Source organism: Copidosoma floridanum, unplaced genomic scaffold (genome assembly GCF_036245765.1).
Source record: "Copidosoma floridanum isolate Cflo_tuat_1 unplaced genomic scaffold, Cflo_Japanese_pri ptg000007l, whole genome shotgun sequence".
Lineage (NCBI taxonomy): Eukaryota > Metazoa > Arthropoda > Insecta > Hymenoptera > Encyrtidae > Copidosoma > Copidosoma floridanum.
In genome coordinates this window covers 2,387,826-2,408,320 of record NW_028321884.1, presented here as the reverse complement: position 1 = coordinate 2,408,320, position 20,495 = coordinate 2,387,826, and the positions used below count along the sequence as shown (strand labels likewise).

The following is a 20,495-nucleotide window of genomic DNA, read 5'->3' as shown; positions in this document are numbered from 1 at the left end:
TATAAAAATTAATCGTTATTTACAACTATTATATGCATGTAAGGTTCATCTACCTGTCACAAACTTTGGCTTGCGATGCTTCCGTTTCGATGCAAAGTAAACTTTTCAAATAAGGAACTAATTCATTTTCCGGCATACGATTCCACACTTCCTGGGATACAGCTACCACTTCGTACGACAGAGCCTCCAATAATTTTATATTCAAGGAAACGGGTGCTTGTAGTATTTGTACGTTCTTGCCATAAACCTCAGGTGGTAATAGTAGGACGGCAACCCTATTGATCAATATGAATATTTGGTCGGTTGAATATTTTTATTTTACCTCCTTCAAGTTAAAAAAATAATTACCGCGTCAACTCTTTTGGAATATTCAAGTCTTCTATGTTAATAGTGGCATTTGAATCTCCGGATTCGATAAAGTTAAATTCAACAGGTCTTCTATCTTGCAAAACTATGAGATGATCTAAAAAAAAAAAAAATTTATATTAAAAGACATTCTTGCAAAGAGTAAAATTTCTGGAAAATCTATAAAGATTACCTATGTAAATTCCTTCTTCGGTCGTCAAATCAGTTTTTATATAGGATGGATTTTTCAGTAAGTTTTCTAGAGCTGGAAGCAATGGATAATCATCTGGCTTCCTGTACTCGGTTATTGATGCACATTTAAAAGATTGTATTACTTCATCGGAAGGCCACGGACCAGAATATTCTGGGCATAAATATTTTACACTAATGTATAATTTTTTTAATTTATTACCCAGAGTATTTTTGAATAGTTCATGATTGCGACCCTGTCTAAAAATATTTGCAAAGATACTTGAATCAAAGAGATCCAATGATACCAAATTAACTGCATAATAACACAAATTTTCAATATTCAGTAACAATCGCTCGTGATTTTTAACAAGTAGTTTAGCTAATGCGTTCCATTTTTTTGGCTTATAATTGGCTTGTGCAAATCCTACAGATAACGTCATCAGAGATAGAGCATGACATTCGGATAAAATTTTTGGATTTTTACAGCACTGGGTTGACAAATAATCCAAAAGTCTCAAGTTGACATGTCTCAATTTGTTTAAATTATTGAGAGTCCGAATCGTTTTATCAAATGCACAGTCAGTGGAAATCATTTTGTCAACGAGCTTGTCGATAAGAACAGGTTTGTAAAAATCAGGAGACCTGGAAAAAAATATTGTGTAACAAACTCTTTGAAACCATTTATATCTAATATACATACCTACATGATCCTTTTACTATTTGTGCCAGAATGTTTGTTACTTCAAATAAATTCATTAAATCAACATTGTCTGCAATTACTTTCGTCACTTTATGTAAAACACGTGAATATCTGTTTGATAAGCTTTGAACTTCAGAAAGTGACCAAAAAGTGTACACTGCAGAATCAATATCTATAGGTCCTGGATAATCGTCAATGGCATTGACAATATATGTAATGACTTGTGTGTCTTGCATATATTCACTTGCAAATCTCAATGCTCTAGTTAGTTCTCTAATATTATCCGTGTCCAGTTGTAGTTTATACTGTGCTTTAAATACTTTTGGTAGAGCGATTTTAAGTGCATCACTCAGATGATTGTTTTCCAACTTTTTCAATAAAAACGAAAGGAAAAAAATATCACTCAAATTCAAGTCGTTGATTGACTTTCTCAATAATTGGAGAAGCGATTGCATGATCGTAGTTGAAGCTGGAACCCCAACTAAGTTAAAAATTTTGATGGCTTGGAGTATCTGTGGCGTGCCTAGAGTTCGAAGGTGTCTGTTGAGAGTAGAACATATCGTCTGAAAATGCACGCTATTCTGAATTTCTTCTGGAGGGACGGAGTTTTCTTTGTAATATTTATGCATCGAAGTCAAGGCCGTAACAACATGCCTTCCATCAATGAAACTTTTATTCTCTTCAATGTTTGACAGAAGGGTCGAGGGATTTATGTCTTTTTGTAAAACATCAAACAATTCCCTAACAGAGGCAGCTCTGATTTTACCTTGACTTTCACCCTTTACTTCTAAAAAATGAAATAAATAAAAGATATAGTCAACGTGACCCATCAAGTAACAGTGTCGTTGAAAAATATACCTGCAAGTTCATTTCTGCCGTAACACATTCTGACAGTACTGAAATATTTTGGAAATATCGTGGTATTTTTCAATGTCATCGAAAGTTGTAATAAAGATTTGGCCATGGTGTTATCGAATCCAAAAAACTAAATGATAAATATCACTAAAGGGTTATGTCTTCGAACCGGCAAGAAAAGTTTAATTTTGAAACAACTTGTTTAAATTTTATATCATACTTCTCAATTTTAAACAATTAAAATGGTAACACTGCAGTTAATGCTTCAGTAATTAAAACTAATCACTGTTTAACGTAACGGTGTATGTATACATAAATATTCATGGTGTTGTGCGCTATAGCCTCGAATCATGTAGACTAGCAGACGACTCAATGTCATATAGATGAAAAAAAATTCTTGTAAAAAAATGAGAAAGTCAATATCATTTAATTTATGTAAAAATTTTTATAATTCATGTTTGATCGATTTTGAATATTTAAATTTTAAACGCAATACGTTCAGATCATTCGGGTAAACAAATACCTAACACATTTGTTTATTCGGATGACAACGACAGCGTGTGGCATTGAAAAGTGACGTGCGTGTGCTATATAAGTACGCATTGCCAAATAAGTAAAGTTAAGGTGTCAAGACTGTCAAGTCAACTGTGGATATACGTGCAATGCAAGTCAAGTGATAGCATTTTATACTGTTACCTTTTATATTTAAAGTTATGAAAAAGTACGTACTTGTTAAATAATTAATCAAACGAATTAATCAGTTGCCCTAGGCAGGAAAACAGAATTAGATTTAAAAGTCAAGATGAATAAGTGAGCCATGGACGAGAAAAGAATCTTAGAGGAGCAGCTGAGGGAGGCGGCCTGCATAGGGGACACAGATGCTGTTCAGGAATTGATAAATCTGGGCGTTGATGTCAATCATGCGATTAACGGATGGTATTTATGCAACCAACGGACATGTCTCAATACCTTTGAATTTTCATGATATGTGCTATTTTGTTAATTATTGCAGGACACCACTGCATTGGGCATGCAAAAGAAATTATTTGGACGTCGTGGCCCTTCTGCTGAAAAGCGGAGCGGACAGGAACGTCAAGTCCGACAAGGGCGCGACACCCGCATCCGTGTCAACAAATCCTTACATTCTGCAGCTGCTGGCAGATTCTTCGAGTACCTCCTCGCAAGACTCGCCTAGCTTCGCGCCTGCTTATCTGAAGAATCCTCCATTGAGCAGCAGAGTAGATATGGACCATCCCTATCAGAACAAAGCTGTTAGTTGTGAAGGTAAGGCTTTTTATTCAAATCTTAATATTTTAATTTCATCGATGGTACTTATTTTTTCACATCTGTTCAATAGAATTAGTATTGAAGATCAGAATTGAAAACTCAAGTGATACTGATTTCATAGAAGTCGATCTTCCTTGTAATGCCTTAACTTATCAGAATCTAATCAAATTGTGTTGTGATGAATTGGGAATCAATCAAGCTCAAATAGCTAAATTGAGAAAATTACCAAACACGAGAATCAGACGAGACAAAGATGTTGATAGACTACAAAATTACCAGGAGATCGAGGTAGTGTTACACACACCTACCAACTTTTCCAGTGATACAGGGCACAAATCTATGCAACATGCCAACGGAAGCACGGTTCCGATTACTCCGACTAACAGTTACCAAAGTATATCCAAAAAAGATCAAACAATTTTATATTAAATCGTATGTTTATAGAATATGACGTTGAAGCAATTTCTACATCTACTAGTCTAAGAATATTAACAAAAATTTTTATTGTAAGTTTTTTATTTGAATTTTATGAATAATCCGTATAGTACGTAATGCAACTTATTGTACAAGAGTGAAGATGCATTTATTTACACTTTTAATAAAGTATTAACAAATTTTATCAACTTCTGAATCGTCTTTGTTGCTCAGCTTACGAACTGCAACTGAATCCTCACGTCCAACACACACATGAACTTTGATTGTAAAGGTAGACGTCTGTACTTTATTTTTTCAGCTTTAGGTTGTTGTACAAGAACTTTTCTCTTGCTTTTGGATTCTGGAAAGAAATTGAATTTCTAGTAGATTGCACAAACAAATAATTGATTTATGTTGTTAATGTTTTATTTCATAATTGATTTATAATCATGGTATCTCATAAGGATCCATTGGTATTTTTAAATGTATAATCATGTGCTGTAATTATTTCATAACATTTTATACAAGCATAAGACTAAAACTTGTCGAACTTACTTAATATGATGTAATGAAGAATCGCAAGGCCAGTTGGAGATTTAATTCTTCAAGATCTGAATTTTTCCGAGCTATAGGATGTAAAGCTATATTATCGATTGGTAGAACCATATTGTGAGCAAGTAATCTGAAACATGTTTAATATTCTATATGACATGATTAAAAAACTAAATAGGAAAAAATATTTATAAGTAGCTCGTCATACAAGTTTATAATCATGATTCTCATAAGGATCCATTGGTATTATTATTGTGTATAATCACGTGAAATTGACTAGTATTTATAAAAAAAAAAAAAAAAAAAAAAAACTACTTACATTCCTATTAGGTGAAGCCGTGCTTTTGAATACGCATTACTTGTACCCGTCATTGATTTGAACATAAGGATTAGTTTTTTGTTCCAAGTGAACTTGAGAAACTTTGACATATTTGTGCATTGTTGTTGAAGGAGGCCTCTGATTATCTTCCATTTCTTTTTAGGAGAACTAAGTGACAAAATTTGCTAAGAATCCTGTGCTGTTTTTGTAGGCTAACAATACAGCGGTCGACATAATTAGTATGGTCTATTTTACATCTTAATGTATGTATCTTTTACTGAAGTAGTACCGAAAACGAGGCATGTGTACCGCACCTATTTGTTTTGCACGTTTATTAAGGCAAGTAGGTAATATCACACAGGTGATACGTGATAACGAGCTCGAAAAATCTTTACAAAGACGTACAAAAAAGTCAAGATGTTTTGTCAACATTATTTACAATTTTAATATAGAAAATAACATTTTAATTATTTTTATAAATTTTAACTTGGTAAAAACTAATTACAAAAGATTCAAGTTATATTTACAACTGTTTAATCACTTTCACTTTTATCTTCATTTTCCTTATCACTTTTTAATTTTTTTGGTGGTTTTTCTTTAACTTCTGAAGTATCTTCTTCAGTGTCGCTATCGTTGCTCAACCTTTGAACTGCAACAGCACCATCAGGTGCAACAATAACTTCAACATTGCCTGTTAAGGTTGACAATTCTCCTCTAACTTCTTTGTAGGCTTTGGGTCGTTTTGGTTGTTGAACAGGAACACTTACATTGTTTTTGGATTCTGGAAAAAAAATTCAATTTTTAGTACTTTGTACCAAACGTAATCATGACGAAAACGTTGGTAATGATTCATATTCATAATAGGTCTATAATCATTGTATCTCATAAGGATCCATTGGTATTCTTAAATGTATAATCATGTGCTGTAATTATTTCAGAGTAATATTTTTTACTAATATGAGATAAACACTTTTCAAACTTACTCAATGTAATATAAATAGGAATCGCAAGACTTGTTGGAGTTTTAATTCTTAATGATCTGATGTTTTTCCAGCCTCCAGGATAGTCTTTACTTAATTTCTCCACAACTGCTAATATGTTGTCAGTAAGTTTTTCTGCGCTCATTGAACATTTGCCAATCTGAACAATCGAACTATCGCCGTTACTATGAATCTCCAAACTTGTCTTTCTCAGAGCAGTATCTATTTCAGCCTTTAAATCCTTCTTTTCTATGTGAATTGAAACAGGAAGTTTTCTTTTTGCCTTGAATGTTTTACCAAGTAAATGAGCCATATGTCCAGAAATGCGGCCGTCAATGAGAAAGTAGTCATATGAACCCAATAATTTCCTCCTCATTTCAAACTGTCTATATTCTGTTTTGACTTGATTCATTGGAATGACAGCCTTTATTCCAGTACATCCTTTTTCCCGCAAAAGATCTTCGTAATGGCGAACTGTTGGTTCATAATCGCTTCTCCTTCCTTTTTTAAGATCTGATACAAATAAAGCTACATCATCGGTTAATTGAACCATACTGTGAGGAAGTAATCTGAAAAATATTTTATTTTCTATTTAATATAATAAAATAAATTTTAAAAATAGGAAATAATATTGATAATCAATTCGTCATATAAGTTTAAAATCATGGTTTTCATAAGGATCCATTGGTATTAAATAACATGTATAATCATGTAAAATTTATTAAAAAAAAAAAAAAAAAAAAAAAAACTTACATCCTCATTTGGTGAAGTGGTGCTTTGGGCACTTTAATGCACGTGACTTGTAAGAATACAGGGGGTTTTTCCAATTCCAAAAGAAGTTTCTTTTTTTTCTCTTCATTCGAAATATATTTCAAAAATCCTTGAACATAGTTTAAAATTTTTGCTTTTGAAGGAGGTTTGTCCCGAACTTTTTTCTCTTCTTTTGGTGTATCGCTTAGTTTTCTCTTTTTTGATTTCATAATTTTGACTTCCTCATTTTTTTCAGATTCTATTAATTTTTCAGAATTGAGTTTAAGTTTTTTTGTTGATTTATCTTTTTTTGCTGGCACACTTATCTGTAGATCTTGGGATTTTTTGTGGATATTTTTATTTTTTTTTGAACCTGTGGACTTGGATATTTGCTTCTTATGCTGCTTAGTTAATCCACTACTCACTTTGGTAGAAGTATTTTTATTATTTGCAGCATCAACATTTTTTTCACTGTTTTTAACCACACTTAATTTTTTTACTGTTTTAGTCACAGATTTCTTTTTTCTTGCTTCTTTTTCATTCATCTTGGGTAACACTGGCGATTCAACTTTGATTTTGCCAAGTTTTTCCTTCTTTTTTAATTTCTGTTTAGAATTTACGTTTGTCGTTGTAGCGACTGACTTGTTGGAATTTGCAACCTTTTTTTTAACCACACTTAATTTTTTTACTGTTTTAGTCACAGATTTCTTTTTTCTTGCTTCTTTTTCATTCATCTTGGGTAACACTGGCGATTCAACTTTGATTTTGCCAAGTTTTTCCTTCTTTTTTAATTTCTGTTTAGAATTTACGTTTGTCGTTGTAGCGACTGACTTGGTTGAATTTGCAACCTTTTTTTTAACCAAACGGTCTTTTACTTTAGAAACTTTAACGGGTATTTCTTCTACTACATTGACAACTTTGTTTTTATCTTTTCCAGCCAAACTATTCTTGATGAGTTCTTTTTTGGACGCAGGTATGCTTTTTTCAATTTTATTAGTTTTTTTCTTCTTGAACAACTTCGTTACAGCTGTTTTTACAACTTTTTTTTCTTCACTCGTTTTGGAGTCACTTTTGTTCAATTTCTTTGCATTTTTCAATTTATTTTTAGCACCTTGTGCTAATCGAGGTGCCATAGTGTTGACGATTATTAAACTGAGTACAAGAAAATATTCTTAACCAGACAAACTTTCAATAAGCGATAAGACTCAACCACCTGTAAACAATGCAATAAACAGACATTATGAGGAACGGCATAAGATTGATGTGAAATATTTATCCTTAGTTTGTAAAGTCAGCCAAATGAAAAAAGATTTCAAGCATGTGACTCTTTAATAATTGAAATGATTAGTTTTTCAAGTTTATGTTATTAATCATTGATGATTTTTTAATAAACAGTGGATTACAAGTGCACTACTCGCATTTCACGGCATGAGTATTCACCCATAACCTAACTCGCGCGCCTACTTGAAACATTTTTCAACATAAAAGGTGTAGCAAAATTATTTTAAAATTTTAATCTTATTTCAGCAATAAATTAACATACCTTACAAATATGAGGTTCAAGTTAACAATCTTCCAATCCCATACAATAAGAATAAATACCTTACGATGTACGACACAGAATGCAAACTGAACGGAGCAGACTGTTTTTCAGAAACTGAAGCGTGTGAACGCTGAACATGAAAAAGAGAGAATATGAGCACAAATTGCACCATCAGCCGGTCAGTGGGCCAAAACCCAAAACCGCCAAAACGATCTTAGCGCCATTGGCGGTGTTTTTAAAAAAAAAAGGTAGTAATGGCATTCACGCGTAATCCCCTCGATGGCGGCGATGGCACTCTCATATGGTGAAAACTATTATTTTTCGCGATAATTTTACAAAATAACCACGGTTTAAACAAACATGTGTTCTGAAAGAAAGTTGTTTGTCTCGTTCGAAATATATTTTTTTTTAATTTTTCCAATCTTCAACAATTAAAGTTTCACAAGATTTATAGGTATTGCAAACATTTTCATAATTAATTTGTCGACGTAACAATCTCAAACAATAAAAATGGTCCCCAAGTATGCAGACGAATTCAAAAGTTCGAACGCAATTCTTACGTCACCGGCCGGCCATTCGACATCCGGCTGATCCGGCATTTATTATTATTTTTTTTTTTTTCTCTCAAAGTACCTAAACACACACGCGCAGAGTTTCAGAAGTCAAAATTACCATTTAACCTAAACACAATTAAGTATATACGATGAAAATTGCAGCCAGTGTACGTAAAAGGACAAATAGTACGTGAGACCAGTCGATTATTATGTTCGACACGACGAGGGCCGAAAAAAAGTTAACCACGTCAAATGGCCCTTCTCCAAAGCCTGGGCTTATCACTGCAGACCGAATTGGTCGTCATAACACTCTTGGGAATGGTAAAATTAAACATAAATACGATTGGGATCTCATTATCGCGGTGATGAATAAACAATCCCGTGCACTTTGTCGTTTCCCGTCCAAGGCGAACTCGACTCTGGATTGGAAACCCTTCGAGCTCATGGTACGCCTGAACGTGATCCGTGACCTTTCGTTCGACAGCGCTCACTTTGGCGTCAAGATCACGGCGTTTGTCAAAAGTTGTAAGTCCCTGCAGTGACCTATAAAAGCTGCAAAATCTGCACCTATAGGTTTACTTACATCCACCCGATGCTCGTTTTTCCAGTGCTATCCACCACCGTCGTGATAGAGTTCCTCTGCGGACTCCTCAATCCTTTCGCGCACCTCCTCAAGTTGTATCCCATCATCACGATGAGCCGCTCGGATGCCCTGCTCCCATGGCTGGTGATACACGCGGTGAACACGATGCTCCCGAAAGTACTGTCCTTTGGACTGATTAGCGTCCTGTACTTCGACAACGTCATCTCCACGGTTTTCTTCCTCGAGTTCCTCTTCGTCGAGATGATCAACATTTGTAAGTACATAACCTACTCGCGCACTTTTGAACTTCATAGTAAAAATAATAACGCACCCACTGAACATTTTTCAGCGATCGCCTTGTACAATTGGTACGTATTTTTCGAGTTCTACCTTAACCTGCGAGAGCTCGAGTACCGACGCCAGAGGGATCTCCACAAGAACCAGCTCCAGGCGTGCTCCAGCTCGCCGAACGTGTCAGCAACGGCGAGCCAGTCTTCGGTCGACTCGAACGGATCCAAGGAACCACGAGTGGCTAGGTCGCTCGCGTCGCTGGCTGGTGATGCGAGTTCGACATCTAGCTTGCCGTCGACTATCGACACACCCATGAAACTTGCCAAAGAAGAGCCGGAGCACGAGGTGGGGATCCCAGATAGGAGTGCCGAGATCGAGGAGAGCGGAAACGCCGGCCCGTTGGAGGATTCGAGCGACGCGAAAACAGAACACGGGCCGTCCTTGGATGACTTTTTGAGCAGCAAGTGCACCTGCTCGAGCTCGGAAGATGAGAAGAAGCCCTCAAAGCAACCTCGGGAGGACAAGAAGGGTGTCGATCGGGCACACGCGAAAGTTCTCCGGAAAGTCCGCCACAGCGGTAGTAAACGGCCAAAAAAATCGAGCATCACGGAAAAGTCCCCGCCAGAGACGATGGCCCTCGCTCCGTCGGCGTCTCGGGTTCTGAGTCTTAGAAGGGACGCATACTACAAGAGGAGCGACAACTTTCATTTTCTTTTGAACAAAAATTTTCAGCTGCTGAGCGAAATGTGCAGAGCGTCGGGCAACGGTAGCCAGAGCGCGTCAAGAAACAGCAGCCAAAAGTGGTCGGTGTTCCACCACAAGCTCGAGTCCACCCTCGATGGTAATCCGTTTCTGAAGGAAGCGAGCTCGTTCGTTGGCTTTGGTAAGCTCCAACGCGAGGGAGGAATGACCCACGACGAATACAAAGGAAAAGGTTATAGTCTCGACGATCGTGAGGGTACAGAGGCTGATGGAGCTTCGAGTGTCGTCGAGTTGACCAAGTTTCCACAGACAAGTGTAACTTGTGAGAAGAAAAAAATCTACCTATCCCATCAAGATCGTTCGAAGAAGTCTCGGACGGAGCTCACCGAAAATCAGAACGCGCGAGAGCTGCGCAGTCTCCAGGCCTACAATGGCTTGACTCTCGAACTGGACAGGCGGGAGATGCTGCAGAAAAAAAAGAAATCCAAGCTGACGGGCCACGGAGCGCTGGAAGACACAACTACGCTCGATCGGCATCGGAAGAGCGCCAGAGATGTCGTTGGAAGCCCCGCGAACCCCGTAAGCCGAGGGATCGGAGTTCTCGAGGCCCCCAAGAAGTCCCAAAGCATGAGGGAGACGGTCCGTAAGATCGACTGGAACAACAGCCCCGCCTCCTCGGGGGCGTCGACGAGCCACGGAAAACCAGCAAGCCCGTCCAGAGCCGACCCGGGAGAGGAGAGCGAGCTCGTTATCGCCGACGACGAGACCCTCTGCTTGTTGCGCAACGCCTTCTCCTTCAGCGACGAGAGCGAGCGCGGCTTCCACCTGGGTCCGGACGCGAGCGAGCCCTACCCGATCTTCCAGTGCGTCGCCCTGAGCATGGCCGAAGTGATCAAGTCCACTGACTGGCGAAGCTTCGAGCGGGCCCTGCCCTCGCAACGCGACCACGACATCGAGATACCATCGACGGACGACGGAGTCTTCGTCTTCGAGGAGGACGGTATCGTCGAGAGAGCGCGCGACAACAGCTGCAGTGAGGCGGAAAAACGGAGACGCGTGACCACCCGTCTGCTGGAGCAGATGGAACAGCTGCTGGTATCATCGCGCGAGGTCATGTCCGTCGTCGAGGACTTTACGACGAGACGCGACCCTCGAGACCGATCGCCGATTTTCAAGAACGGCAACATCGACACGCTCGACTACCTGGTGGCTGGCCCGAAGGAACATGTCATCGGAGCCCGGAACACCTACGTGTGCAATGTGGTTGGCCTCGATGATGCAAATAAGAAAACCGAGATCGATCGTACAAGCGAGCCGGTTGGTTCGGCGGCTCGCAAAAATGGTGATAAAAACACCAAAACGAGGAGCAGACCGATGCACCACTCGCGACGGGGGGAGGGTCTCACCTCGGGAAATATAATGGAATACAACAGCGACGGAACGATTATGTCGCAGAACTCGAGTTTATTCGTGGGTTCGTCTCTCACGGGTACTGCAGCCGGGCTTTCGAGAACAAACGACGATAGTGACAACAAGAACTGCGATCAAATCCAAGACGTCTCGAAATTCGTGTCCTCATTCGTGGCCAAAGACGACAAGGATGCGCAAGAGGTCGAGTTAAACAGTTCGGACTTGGGAGACAATGCCTGCGCGCGATTGCACGAGGCGAGTGGGGAAAAAGATTATTACGGTACATTGTTACGGGCCGCTGAAGAATCGCGTAACGCTGAGGCAAGTGCGGTGCGAAAAAGGGAAACAACGCGTGTGTCGGATAATGGTAATCGGCAGCTACTCGATTTAGATGTTATGAAAAGGTGGATGAGGGACAGCGAGGATTCGTTGGACGATGGTGAGTACAGACCCTGGCATATCTTCAATGACCAAACTATCTCGTTTTCCGATGGAAGCGACATGGAAGACTTTCCGGCGGATTGACACAATTTTGTGAGTAAAATTTATACTTTATAAATGTGATATGTGCGCATGAAAAACAACCAAATGTAGAGTGATAAATCGCTGGTTTCCAGGTATATACATGTAATAAATTTATTGTCGCGTTTAAACAAATATCGGCTTACTAGCTACATTTGATATAAAATTTCATTAAAACCTGTTCGACAGTCGTCGCCTGTTGATAATATAATACGTGTAATAAACATACTCTACAAAATCATGGTATGTTGTATATATTGTTACAGTAAGATTTGATTTCATGCACTTGAACACACGCTCATGGTTTACAAACTAATCGACTTATGATGTGTAAGTGTATAGGCATACTCCTTTAAATATTCATGTATATGTTTGTACGTATATGGTAAAATCGCAACTAAAATCATGTTAAAAAATTGATCGGCCATGATCGGCATGGGACGAAACGATACTGATGGTTATAATCCTCTCAGCAGCAGGAGCCGTCGTAGATCGGTGCAGTAGTTTCTGGCACTATATAGGTGGGATCGCAGACGGACGATTTAATCGCATCCCTGGCGTTGGCCTTGAGAATCCGGAAGTTGACCTCGTTTTTGTTCAAACCGCCGTAAAGGTACATGGGCAGCTTGTTGGAAAGAACCCACACGTTTTGGTCCTCCTCGTGGTCCATTCTGATGTCGTTGGGAAAGACGAGCGAGACGTTGCTCGTGCCTATCACTCCGAGGTTCCTCGGCAAATACTCCTTTCGCGAGTCCCAACACCACACCGAGTCACGAGTTACCATATTGAAGAACTAAAGACACACAAAGATATTAATATCATTGTTGGCAATAAACAATTTCAATGGTCCATTACCATAACGCCATTCCGATCGATTGTCGAGGCCGACGAATGCCCGTAGTCCTTGGCTCTGGGTTTGCCAACCGGTACGAATTTTTCCGCGCTTAGTTCGGCCGTTTTCTTGTCCCTCAGGGCCGACAGCGGGACCGCGAACTCGCGGAAACTCGACATCGGGTGAAAGAACATGGTCTTCTCGTCGTGGATGTCGACCGGAGTTAGCGATATCCCAAAGAGCCCGTCGGTCCAGTAAAAATCGAGACCGTGGAGATTGTACCGCGAGGACAGCGGGTCGGGAAAGAAGTAATGGTGCTGGATGCGGAAGGAATCGTTGTTGAAGAAGTCGTAAACGACGAGCCCGAAGCGCCATACGTCTGTGAACCGGAAAACCAGCCACGATTACTTTTTGAAAAACCTTTGAAAAAAAAAAAATATTTTGAAAAACCAATCGATCGATCGAGACCTGAGGCGTAGGCCACCGCTCGGTCGCACTGATCGTTCCTCACGTCGACGACGATGTTGGAGTAGAGCGAGTCGTCTTTCACTTGGTCCGGAGGCAGCGAGTACGAGCGGATGAGCTCGTCCGTGTTCAGGTCGAAGATAAAGATCTTTGGCGGGCAGATTTGCTTGGGATCGCTCGTGACGTCGATTTTTCCGCTATCCAGCACCCACAGCCTGTCGCACTCGTCTATTTGCATGCGGAAGACCGAGGTCAGCAGCTGGCAGTTTCCTGGGAGGGAAAACATATATTTTTTTTTTCGTGGGTTCAATTGTTAAAATTTTTTTCTTTTATTTTGAATTACCCAAGTGGTGCCACCTCCAGTTGGGATAAGGCCTGAGCTTCGGGCTCTTGCTGGCCGTCTTGGTGGATATCGTGGCGAGCGTGACCTTTAAAAAAAAAAATTGTTACCGATTAGTTTTTTTTGTTTGTTTATTGATTCAACTTTTTTTTTTTAATCAAAATGATTCGTTGTATTACGGGAATGCCTTTTTTCCACCTCGGCAAGCTAATGAATACTTTGTCTTTCCACACCTCCAAGCCGAGGGGAAGATTGTTCTCGGGTATGAAGGTGCCGCTGTACAGCAGACTGTTTTTGTGCTCCTGGTTCTCGAATTCAAAGTCCACGGTTTTCCAAGCGTACTTCTGCAATCACAAAGCACCGAATATTTACAATGGGCTACCTTTCACTTTTTTTTTTTTTTTTTTTTTTCTTTAAATTTTAAGAGTCACAATTTTATTCCAATGAAATTGATGATCAAAACCCTCTCTTATTCATGTTGTTTGATGCATAGTAATAAAAAATTTTCCCACGAAACAGAATAGAGAGTCCATTTCGAGTGGCGAAATAAAAAGTTTGATACCACTTGCAGAGCCGGGCCGGCAAACTCATCCTTGAAAAACCTATCGCTCTGATTGATCCTGTTGGGCTGGTGGTGCAACAGATGATTGTTGCCGTTGGCGTTGTGATTACTGAGAAGATTGGCGCTGGTTTTGCTCCCGGGTAGTATGGCGTTCGAACTGGCGACCGTTTGGAAGGCATCGACGTTGCGCTCGTTCTTCTTTTTGCCATCCGGCTGCTTGGCGTTCACCTTGTTGTTGTTGATCTGCATCGTCACAAAGTTCGGATCTATCAAAAATCCGTGCGGCTTATCCGTTGTGCTCTGCTGTTGTTGCTGTTTGATTGCGTTGTCGTGATTGTGGTTGCGAGGAAAGTCGCAGTTGTGCGCCGCCGGTGGTTCTTCCTGTCCAAAGGCCGGGTCGTCGAACGACGTCGTGGATGGCTTTGGGATTCAATCAATCGGTTTTTATACTAGCACGTACAGCGTTTGTTCATAACTTATGCAATAAAATTGTCGCTTAGCTCTTGGTTTCCTTTTTATTTTAAATAAGGCGTCGCTAGCCATGTGTCTCCTATTCATTTTTCTTTCACCCGCTCGTGTACATTATAATATACATGAATAATCCGAAATTAATCGGCGAGCCGGTCTTTACGCGCTTCTCCGGTATGTGGAGCAGTTAATTTACTTGTTTACGGAGGAAGAGAGAAATTAGTCTCCGCGCGGAGATCGATTTCTCCGATATCCCCGTGTATATACCAAATAGAGACCTCGTCTCGACACCACAACATGCGCGTCGCGATAACTATATCCTTGGTGGTTGTAGCAAAAAGAAACAAAATCTGGATGGAAAATCAACTTACCATGACGAAATCCATGGAGGGAAGTTGCGGCAGCATTGCCGGTACCTCCGTGTCCTGGGGAACTCTGGGGCTCGAATCCGCGGGCTCGGCAAACTCCTGGAAGCCCAGCAACGACATGGTCATTAGCCATGGTACGACGCTCGCCATCCCTGGAAATCAAAGCAACTCGATAAAATATTTCCTTTTTTTCTTTCAATTATTGTCTCGCTACGCGTCATAAAATGTATATAAATGTTGTTTTTTTTTTTTTTTCTAGTTTCGAAACTAGAAAATTACTCGGGGTTAATATCTTCACTCACTCGTTACAATGATACTCTAAGGTGACAAAACGAAGCTATCCAAAGACACACACCAAATGATATGCATTCCAAGAAGATTTTATTGTTTATTTGTCGCACTGAAACTCGAAGAGTGAAATATTTGTAAGAAACTCGTAAGTACCTGATGCAGTGTCCAGTCGCAAGAAGTAGAAAAAGAAAAAAAAAAAAAAAAAAATCGAGTCAAAGAGAAAAATCCGAGGCAGCGGCGAAAAGTTCAAAAACGGTCCGAGCCATGCAGGGCTTAGAAAGCGATTCGCGGGTGAAATTGCAATTGTATATATACACGGGTACTTTTGAAAGAGGAAGAGCAGAGCCGCGGCAGCCTTGGACAGCAACCACGCGACGCGAACGCGTACGTGCGAGTGTTGTTGTTGGAGCTCCTCTCTCGGCCGGGATGGGACGACGGGGCCATTTCGAGCGAGAGCCGCCGCATCAATATACCGATCCCGCGTATATAATATATACCTATATATATACACCAGCCAACCCGAGGAGGAGAATGCAATCGGTTCTAATGCTCGTGCTATTCGAGAAACTGCAGCAGCCCTCCCTTCTTTCTCTCTCTCTCTATATATTATGTACCTATTTTGTACATTGTAGATTATACGTATACGTGTGGTTATAGGTATACCTTATACCGCTTACACACTCGGAAATGTATTTTATGAAGGTGCATCCTCTTTCACAGCTATGGGCTATAGGTCATTGGCGCGCGACGCCGTGATTTTTTTTGCCTATACGAGTGTGGTGTAGCTGGTATACGGGAAAGTGCAGCATACTTATTGTACTTGGCGCGCTCGCATTTTATTCGAGCGAGCGGAACTAAGTATACTTTTTTGTATATTATATGGTGGCTACGTATACGTGTACCAACGATGCAATGCATATATTGTTATTATTTTTATTAATGTGCGAATCTTTAGTCAACAGTTATTCCCTTCGCTTTGGAGCTACAAAAAGATCAAATACGGATTAGGAGTCTTCCGTGGTGCGATTTCGCACCCAAACTCCGTTCTCAGCTCCTAATCTGTGCATTACCGTATACGTGCAATTACGTACATATAATACATACACATGTACGAACGTACTTTTCATCTTCCTTCCGTTTTGATTCCTCGTTACCTATATGTATACCGTCTTGTTACGTCTTATCATTCTCCATTCTCACGACTTATTGTTGCTTTTGTATTTTTTTTTTTTTTCCATCTGATCTATTTTAAATGATGTAATTTTAATAACAGCTTAATGGCTGGTGTGTCAATTTTTAATGAAAAACGTGTTCAAGTTAATTATCTTAATTTTATTTTAAAAGGAAAACTCATTTTCGACCGATATACGCAATAAAAACATTTTTGGCCTTCCTGCATTCTAAATAACGAAAATTATCCAAATAGGCCAAAATATATCGTCTACTGCATCTTATTTCATACACATGCACGTGTAAGTTTGATTTTTTTTTGTTCTCGTGAACGAAGAAAAAAAGACATTGTGCACATTCGAAAACATTGCCTTTTTTATTCCGTCACTTTGCTTGTTATTATTTAAAATCTCAAATTTTGGACAGGCACGCGCTTTGTTAATTTGTTTTCCTACTCTTATTCGTTATCTTTGTAATCTCGTATTCAAACAACTTGTTTTGATAACTTCAGTCGACAACTCGTAAATATAAATTAAAAAAAAAAAAAAAAAACTAACTTTGCCATACCATGACAAAGTGCACATTTTTCACTGTTTTAATAGTCGGTAATAATTGTAATAACAAAAAACACCTGCCGTGTACGACGTAGCACTCCATTTCACACCAATCGACGATTCTTTTTAACATCGGCCAACGGAGGATCGGTAGTAAATATACACTCACGATTTTTTTTCGGATACCTCGCCGCTGATGTCTGTGTGCCGGGACGATAGTACTTTCCACCAAATTCATCGTATCGGTAATCGGACAGTGGGGTATAGCCGTAGTGTGACGTCCAGCCCGGCAGATAACTCGAACGATCGAACCTGGCTTCGAACGATCTTTTGTGATTGGCCAACTTGTGCGACCAGTCCTCGCTACTTTTGACGATGCTGTTGTATCTACATCCTCGAGCCATCACATGACAACCGATCTGAGAGTATCCGATGTACATACAAACATATTTGCGAAATGGTAAAAATTCTTAATTTTTATGTGGCAATCGTAAAGGATTTGCTTACAGATTTAACAGCATACCCGCAATACCGATCTACAACGCGCTATACGGTAGGGTACAACTGACAGGCTACACCGTAGGCATTAACCGAGCGAGAAATTTTCCTCGGCTTTGCATGAAATCGAGACAAAAAGTGTTGGTAAAAATATGAACGCGTATATAATGTACATAGGCTTTACAGGTATAAGTAATATTTGTGCGAGCTCGAGTGCTAAAAAGAGCGTGAATGCTTTAAGCGTTCCGTTGCGTGTCCGAGGCAAAACTGGCCCGCGCAAAGCCGAGCTAGCCACGAGGTGGTATTATAAGTGCAACCGATTTCGCTACACTTCACTGAAAATTGTACACACCTATACCCTGACTTTCTTTTTATATAGTGTACACTTATTATTTAGATCTTCGAAATTTCATTAAATCAACTTTCTATTGTTGATTAATTTTTTTTTTTTTTTCCGCCGAAGAAACGGCAAAAATCGGTATCTTACGTATTTGCGCGTCCATTGCTCAATGCCGAGAGGCATCAAAAAGTGTAAGAAAGTGAGAAAAGAAGAAAGAATGAAAAAAAATTCTCACAATTCTTTCGAGCGTACGATGTCGTTGACCCATATATACATGCTATGCCGATTTTTAATTTTACGATCTCAATTGTATGAATGTATATAGGTACAGACAGAAACGTGTTTTGCGGAACCGGTGATACCCGTACATGCAACTTCGATTCTCACGACTCGGATGACTTTTCGCACATCTCGTCTTAGTTTTCTCGATCATATTATAAAACGCCACCATCAACATAACAACAACCCGGCAGAGTTATGTATATAGCAGCACAAAGCTATGGGTCCCGGAAAGGGAAAGGCGGACATAAATGTATATATACATATAGGTGCAGTTGCTCGTATTCAGGGCTCCTCGATCCTCTTCACACGCTTGTTCGATGCTTTATTGCCCGCCCACTGCAACGGTAGATATACGAGCGTACACCTCCCCAATATACCATATCGCAACTCTTACGCCACACGGAAGCCTCTCTGTTTCGCTGTTGTTGTTTCGCGTACCAACTTATCCATCCCTCTTCTATTCTTCCTTTTTCGTTATGTCGACGTGCACCATAGGTACCTATACAAAAGTGTAAGGTTTACTTGGGGTCACAGGGGGTGGGAGGGGAGTTACGGTGCTACGTGTATGAGAGGTGCCATGTACACCGACTCTTATCTACGGAGGAAATCGTTTATTGTTGCGGGCGCGCGCTTATGCAACGATTTTGTGCATCGGTTGGCGGTTTCGGTGAATTTTGCGGCACACATTCACGCATGGCTTTCTTCAACAATCGATACGGTCCAGTCCCGCGTTTTTCCCGTCTATACCATCTCCAACGACGATTTGGGTGTTGTATGCAGTGTGCAGTCGTGGTATAATATACTATATGGCTGCGCTCTCTATATCAATCGTACGTTTTATCGACATGTAATTATCTAAACTGACAATCTGCGGGCAACACGATGTCGCGTGGTGGATATTATACTATACGTATACCGATGCGCGTCACGATGATCGCCGGGGAGTTTTACTGGCGAATCGGTGTCGCAACAAGTCGTCCACCTCGGGCGAGCTTTGAAAAGTAAAACCGACTAATAAGCGGTTGGTGAACTGAATCGATTGATTCTATTTGTATTATGGATTTTTTTTTTTTTTTTTTTTTTTTTTCTCAACGGAAAAGAGAAAGCCTCCTGAGAGAGAGAGAGAGAGACCATTGTATTGTCCCTCGAATCTCGATAGCGCCCAGATGCTGCTATGCATTATTTCCCTCTTCCTTTTACTCATACCACTACAGCAACAACCAACAGCTTATATATAGGTAGGTACACCTTTGAATTGTTTACCGACTGTGAAGCTCTATACATACTCCGAGCGGCGAAATCTTGCAAACCCATAGCTATAGGGAATTTTTTTTTTTTTCTTTTTTCCGTCTTGAGCCATTGAAACGGAGAATTGATGTCTCGGTTCTCGACGTGCACTGTAATCACGAGCACTGAGTACTTATGGGCTATTTTGTAAATACATGATGTACGCAAGCGTTTGTTATTCTTGAGGATAACGTATACGATGATAATTTATTGACTCATTAAATGGTATAATTTGATAATGACTGCACAAGAGACATTTTTTTTTTCTCTTTTATGTAACGTTAGTTAAGCGCAATTTTTCGATCGAGACAAATTTTATCCGAGACAAGTTACTTCATTACTTTTTCATATGGCAACTTAGTACATAAAATAATAAAAATTAACATTTAGAATTATTTATTTTGCGCTCGTTAGTTGGTAAAAGTAAAATTTACATAAGATATAAAAAGTATTAAAAAATCTTAGATATTCTGCAAAAACTCAATTTCGATTAATCGTTGTTAATGTGTAAAAAAAAAAAAAAATCGTGTCTAACATTTTTTTTCCAACGGATTTTTTGGTCTTTTTTCTTATTGCAAGCATGATTGAAAAAATACGTGTAAAATTGTATATTCCTCTTATTATCATAGCTATTGTATTAATAAGTATAACGATATATGATTATAATTTCAAAATAATTGAATGCTGCTTGGATAATATATTATTTATTGTTGATTGCAAAAAAAACAGGTGATGCTAGACGAGAAAATGCTTTAATCAATTTATATATTGCACGCATTTTCACCTGTGGCTTTTAAATATATCTTAAATAAAAAAACTTCAAATGCATAAAGAAAAAATAAAGTTATTAAAAAAAAAAAAACATTTTTCTTTCAAATCTTTCGGACGAAAAAATAATGTAACATCGGAGGTAGATTTTTTTTTTAATTCTTTTATTTTAGACGTTAAATATGCATGATTTCTTATCTTATGTTTATTAATATCATTTTTCGTTTGCAGTATATGCTGTGGCAAACGTATTTACTAAAAATTATGAGAA

General features: G+C 39.4%; 4 protein-coding genes across 6 annotated transcripts; 1 reads left to right on the top strand and 3 right to left on the bottom strand.

The window, feature by feature from the left end:
• LOC106636323 (uncharacterized) lies at positions 1-2,417 on the bottom strand. The gene is made up of 5 exons (XM_089588678.1): positions 2,096-2,417; positions 1,238-2,024; positions 539-1,179; positions 349-463; positions 1-275 (listed from the first exon to the last, which is right to left on the bottom strand). Exons 1-5 carry the CDS (start codon positions 2,199-2,201, stop codon positions 50-52), a joined length of 1,875 nt encoding a protein of 624 aa, XP_089444804.1. The 5' UTR covers positions 2,202-2,417; the 3' UTR covers positions 1-49.
• Positions 2,418-2,728: 311 nt separating this feature from the next.
• On the top strand, positions 2,729-3,920 carry LOC106638634 (ankyrin repeat domain-containing protein 40). 3 transcript variants are annotated; one of them, XM_089588780.1, is made up of 3 exons: positions 2,729-3,028; positions 3,105-3,346; positions 3,441-3,920. In XM_089588780.1, the coding sequence occupies exons 1-3, from the start codon at positions 2,910-2,912 to the stop codon at positions 3,806-3,808; spliced, it is 729 nt and encodes a 242-aa protein (XP_089444906.1). In that variant the 5' UTR covers positions 2,729-2,909; the 3' UTR covers positions 3,809-3,920. The 3 variants fall into 3 exon arrangements, with proteins under 3 accessions (XP_089444906.1, XP_014207388.2, XP_089444905.1); XM_014351902.2 differs by having other exon boundaries at positions 3,105-3,376; positions 3,450-3,920; XM_089588779.1 differs by having other exon boundaries at positions 3,105-3,402; positions 3,437-3,920.
• Positions 3,921-5,154: 1,234 nt separating this feature from the next.
• LOC106636315 (uncharacterized) lies at positions 5,155-8,065 on the bottom strand. Its single transcript, XM_089588778.1, has 4 exons — positions 7,938-8,065; positions 6,398-7,607; positions 5,648-6,213; positions 5,155-5,445 (listed from the first exon to the last, which is right to left on the bottom strand). The coding sequence occupies exons 2-4, from the start codon at positions 7,525-7,527 to the stop codon at positions 5,198-5,200; spliced, it is 1,944 nt and encodes a 647-aa protein (XP_089444904.1). The 5' UTR covers positions 7,528-7,607; positions 7,938-8,065; the 3' UTR covers positions 5,155-5,197.
• Positions 8,066-12,468: 4,403 nt separating this feature from the next.
• Y-h (yellow-h) lies at positions 12,469-15,184 on the bottom strand. Its single transcript, XM_014348659.2, has 7 exons — positions 15,038-15,184; positions 14,199-14,618; positions 13,816-13,980; positions 13,640-13,724; positions 13,300-13,566; positions 12,855-13,210; positions 12,469-12,792 (listed from the first exon to the last, which is right to left on the bottom strand). The coding sequence occupies exons 1-7, from the start codon at positions 15,182-15,184 to the stop codon at positions 12,469-12,471; spliced, it is 1,764 nt and encodes a 587-aa protein (XP_014204145.2).
• Between the last annotated feature and the right edge of the window lie 5,311 nt (positions 15,185-20,495).

Excerpts from the sequence above, each read along its gene's own strand:
- LOC106636323 (XM_089588678.1), bottom strand. The coding sequence starts at position 2,201 with ATGGCCAAATCTTTATTACAACTTTCGATGACATTGAAAAATACCACG. Across the intron at positions 2,025-2,095 it reads CGGCAGAAATGAACTTGCAG|AAGTAAAGGGTGAAAGTCAA; the intron begins GTATATTTTTCA and ends TTCATTTTTTAG. Across the intron at positions 464-538 it reads CGAAGAAGGAATTTACATAG|ATCATCTCATAGTTTTGCAA; the intron begins GTAATCTTTATA and ends TTTTTTTTTTAG.
- LOC106638634 (XM_089588779.1), top strand. The coding sequence starts at position 2,910 with ATGGACGAGAAAAGAATCTTAGAGGAGCAGCTGAGGGAGGCGGCCTGC. Across the intron at positions 3,029-3,104 it reads AATCATGCGATTAACGGATG|GACACCACTGCATTGGGCAT; the intron begins GTATTTATGCAA and ends TAATTATTGCAG. Across the intron at positions 3,403-3,436 it reads CTTTTTATTCAAATCTTAAT|ATCTGTTCAATAGAATTAGT; the intron begins ATTTTAATTTCA and ends TTATTTTTTCAC.
- LOC106636315 (XM_089588778.1), bottom strand. The coding sequence starts at position 7,527 with ATGGCACCTCGATTAGCACAAGGTGCTAAAAATAAATTGAAAAATGCA. Across the intron at positions 6,214-6,397 it reads CCACTTCACCAAATGAGGAT|ATTACTTCCTCACAGTATGG; the intron begins GTAAGTTTTTTT and ends AATATTTTTCAG. Across the intron at positions 5,446-5,647 it reads TCCTATTTATATTACATTGA|AATCCAAAAACAATGTAAGT; the intron begins GTAAGTTTGAAA and ends TTTTTTTTCCAG.
- Y-h (XM_014348659.2), bottom strand. The coding sequence starts at position 15,184 with ATGGCGAGCGTCGTACCATGGCTAATGACCATGTCGTTGCTGGGCTTC. Across the intron at positions 13,567-13,639 it reads CTGGAGGTGGCACCACTTGG|GAAACTGCCAGCTGCTGACC; the intron begins GTAATTCAAAAT and ends TTTCCCTCCCAG. Across the intron at positions 13,211-13,299 it reads AGCGGTGGCCTACGCCTCAG|ACGTATGGCGCTTCGGGCTC; the intron begins GTCTCGATCGAT and ends TCCGGTTCACAG.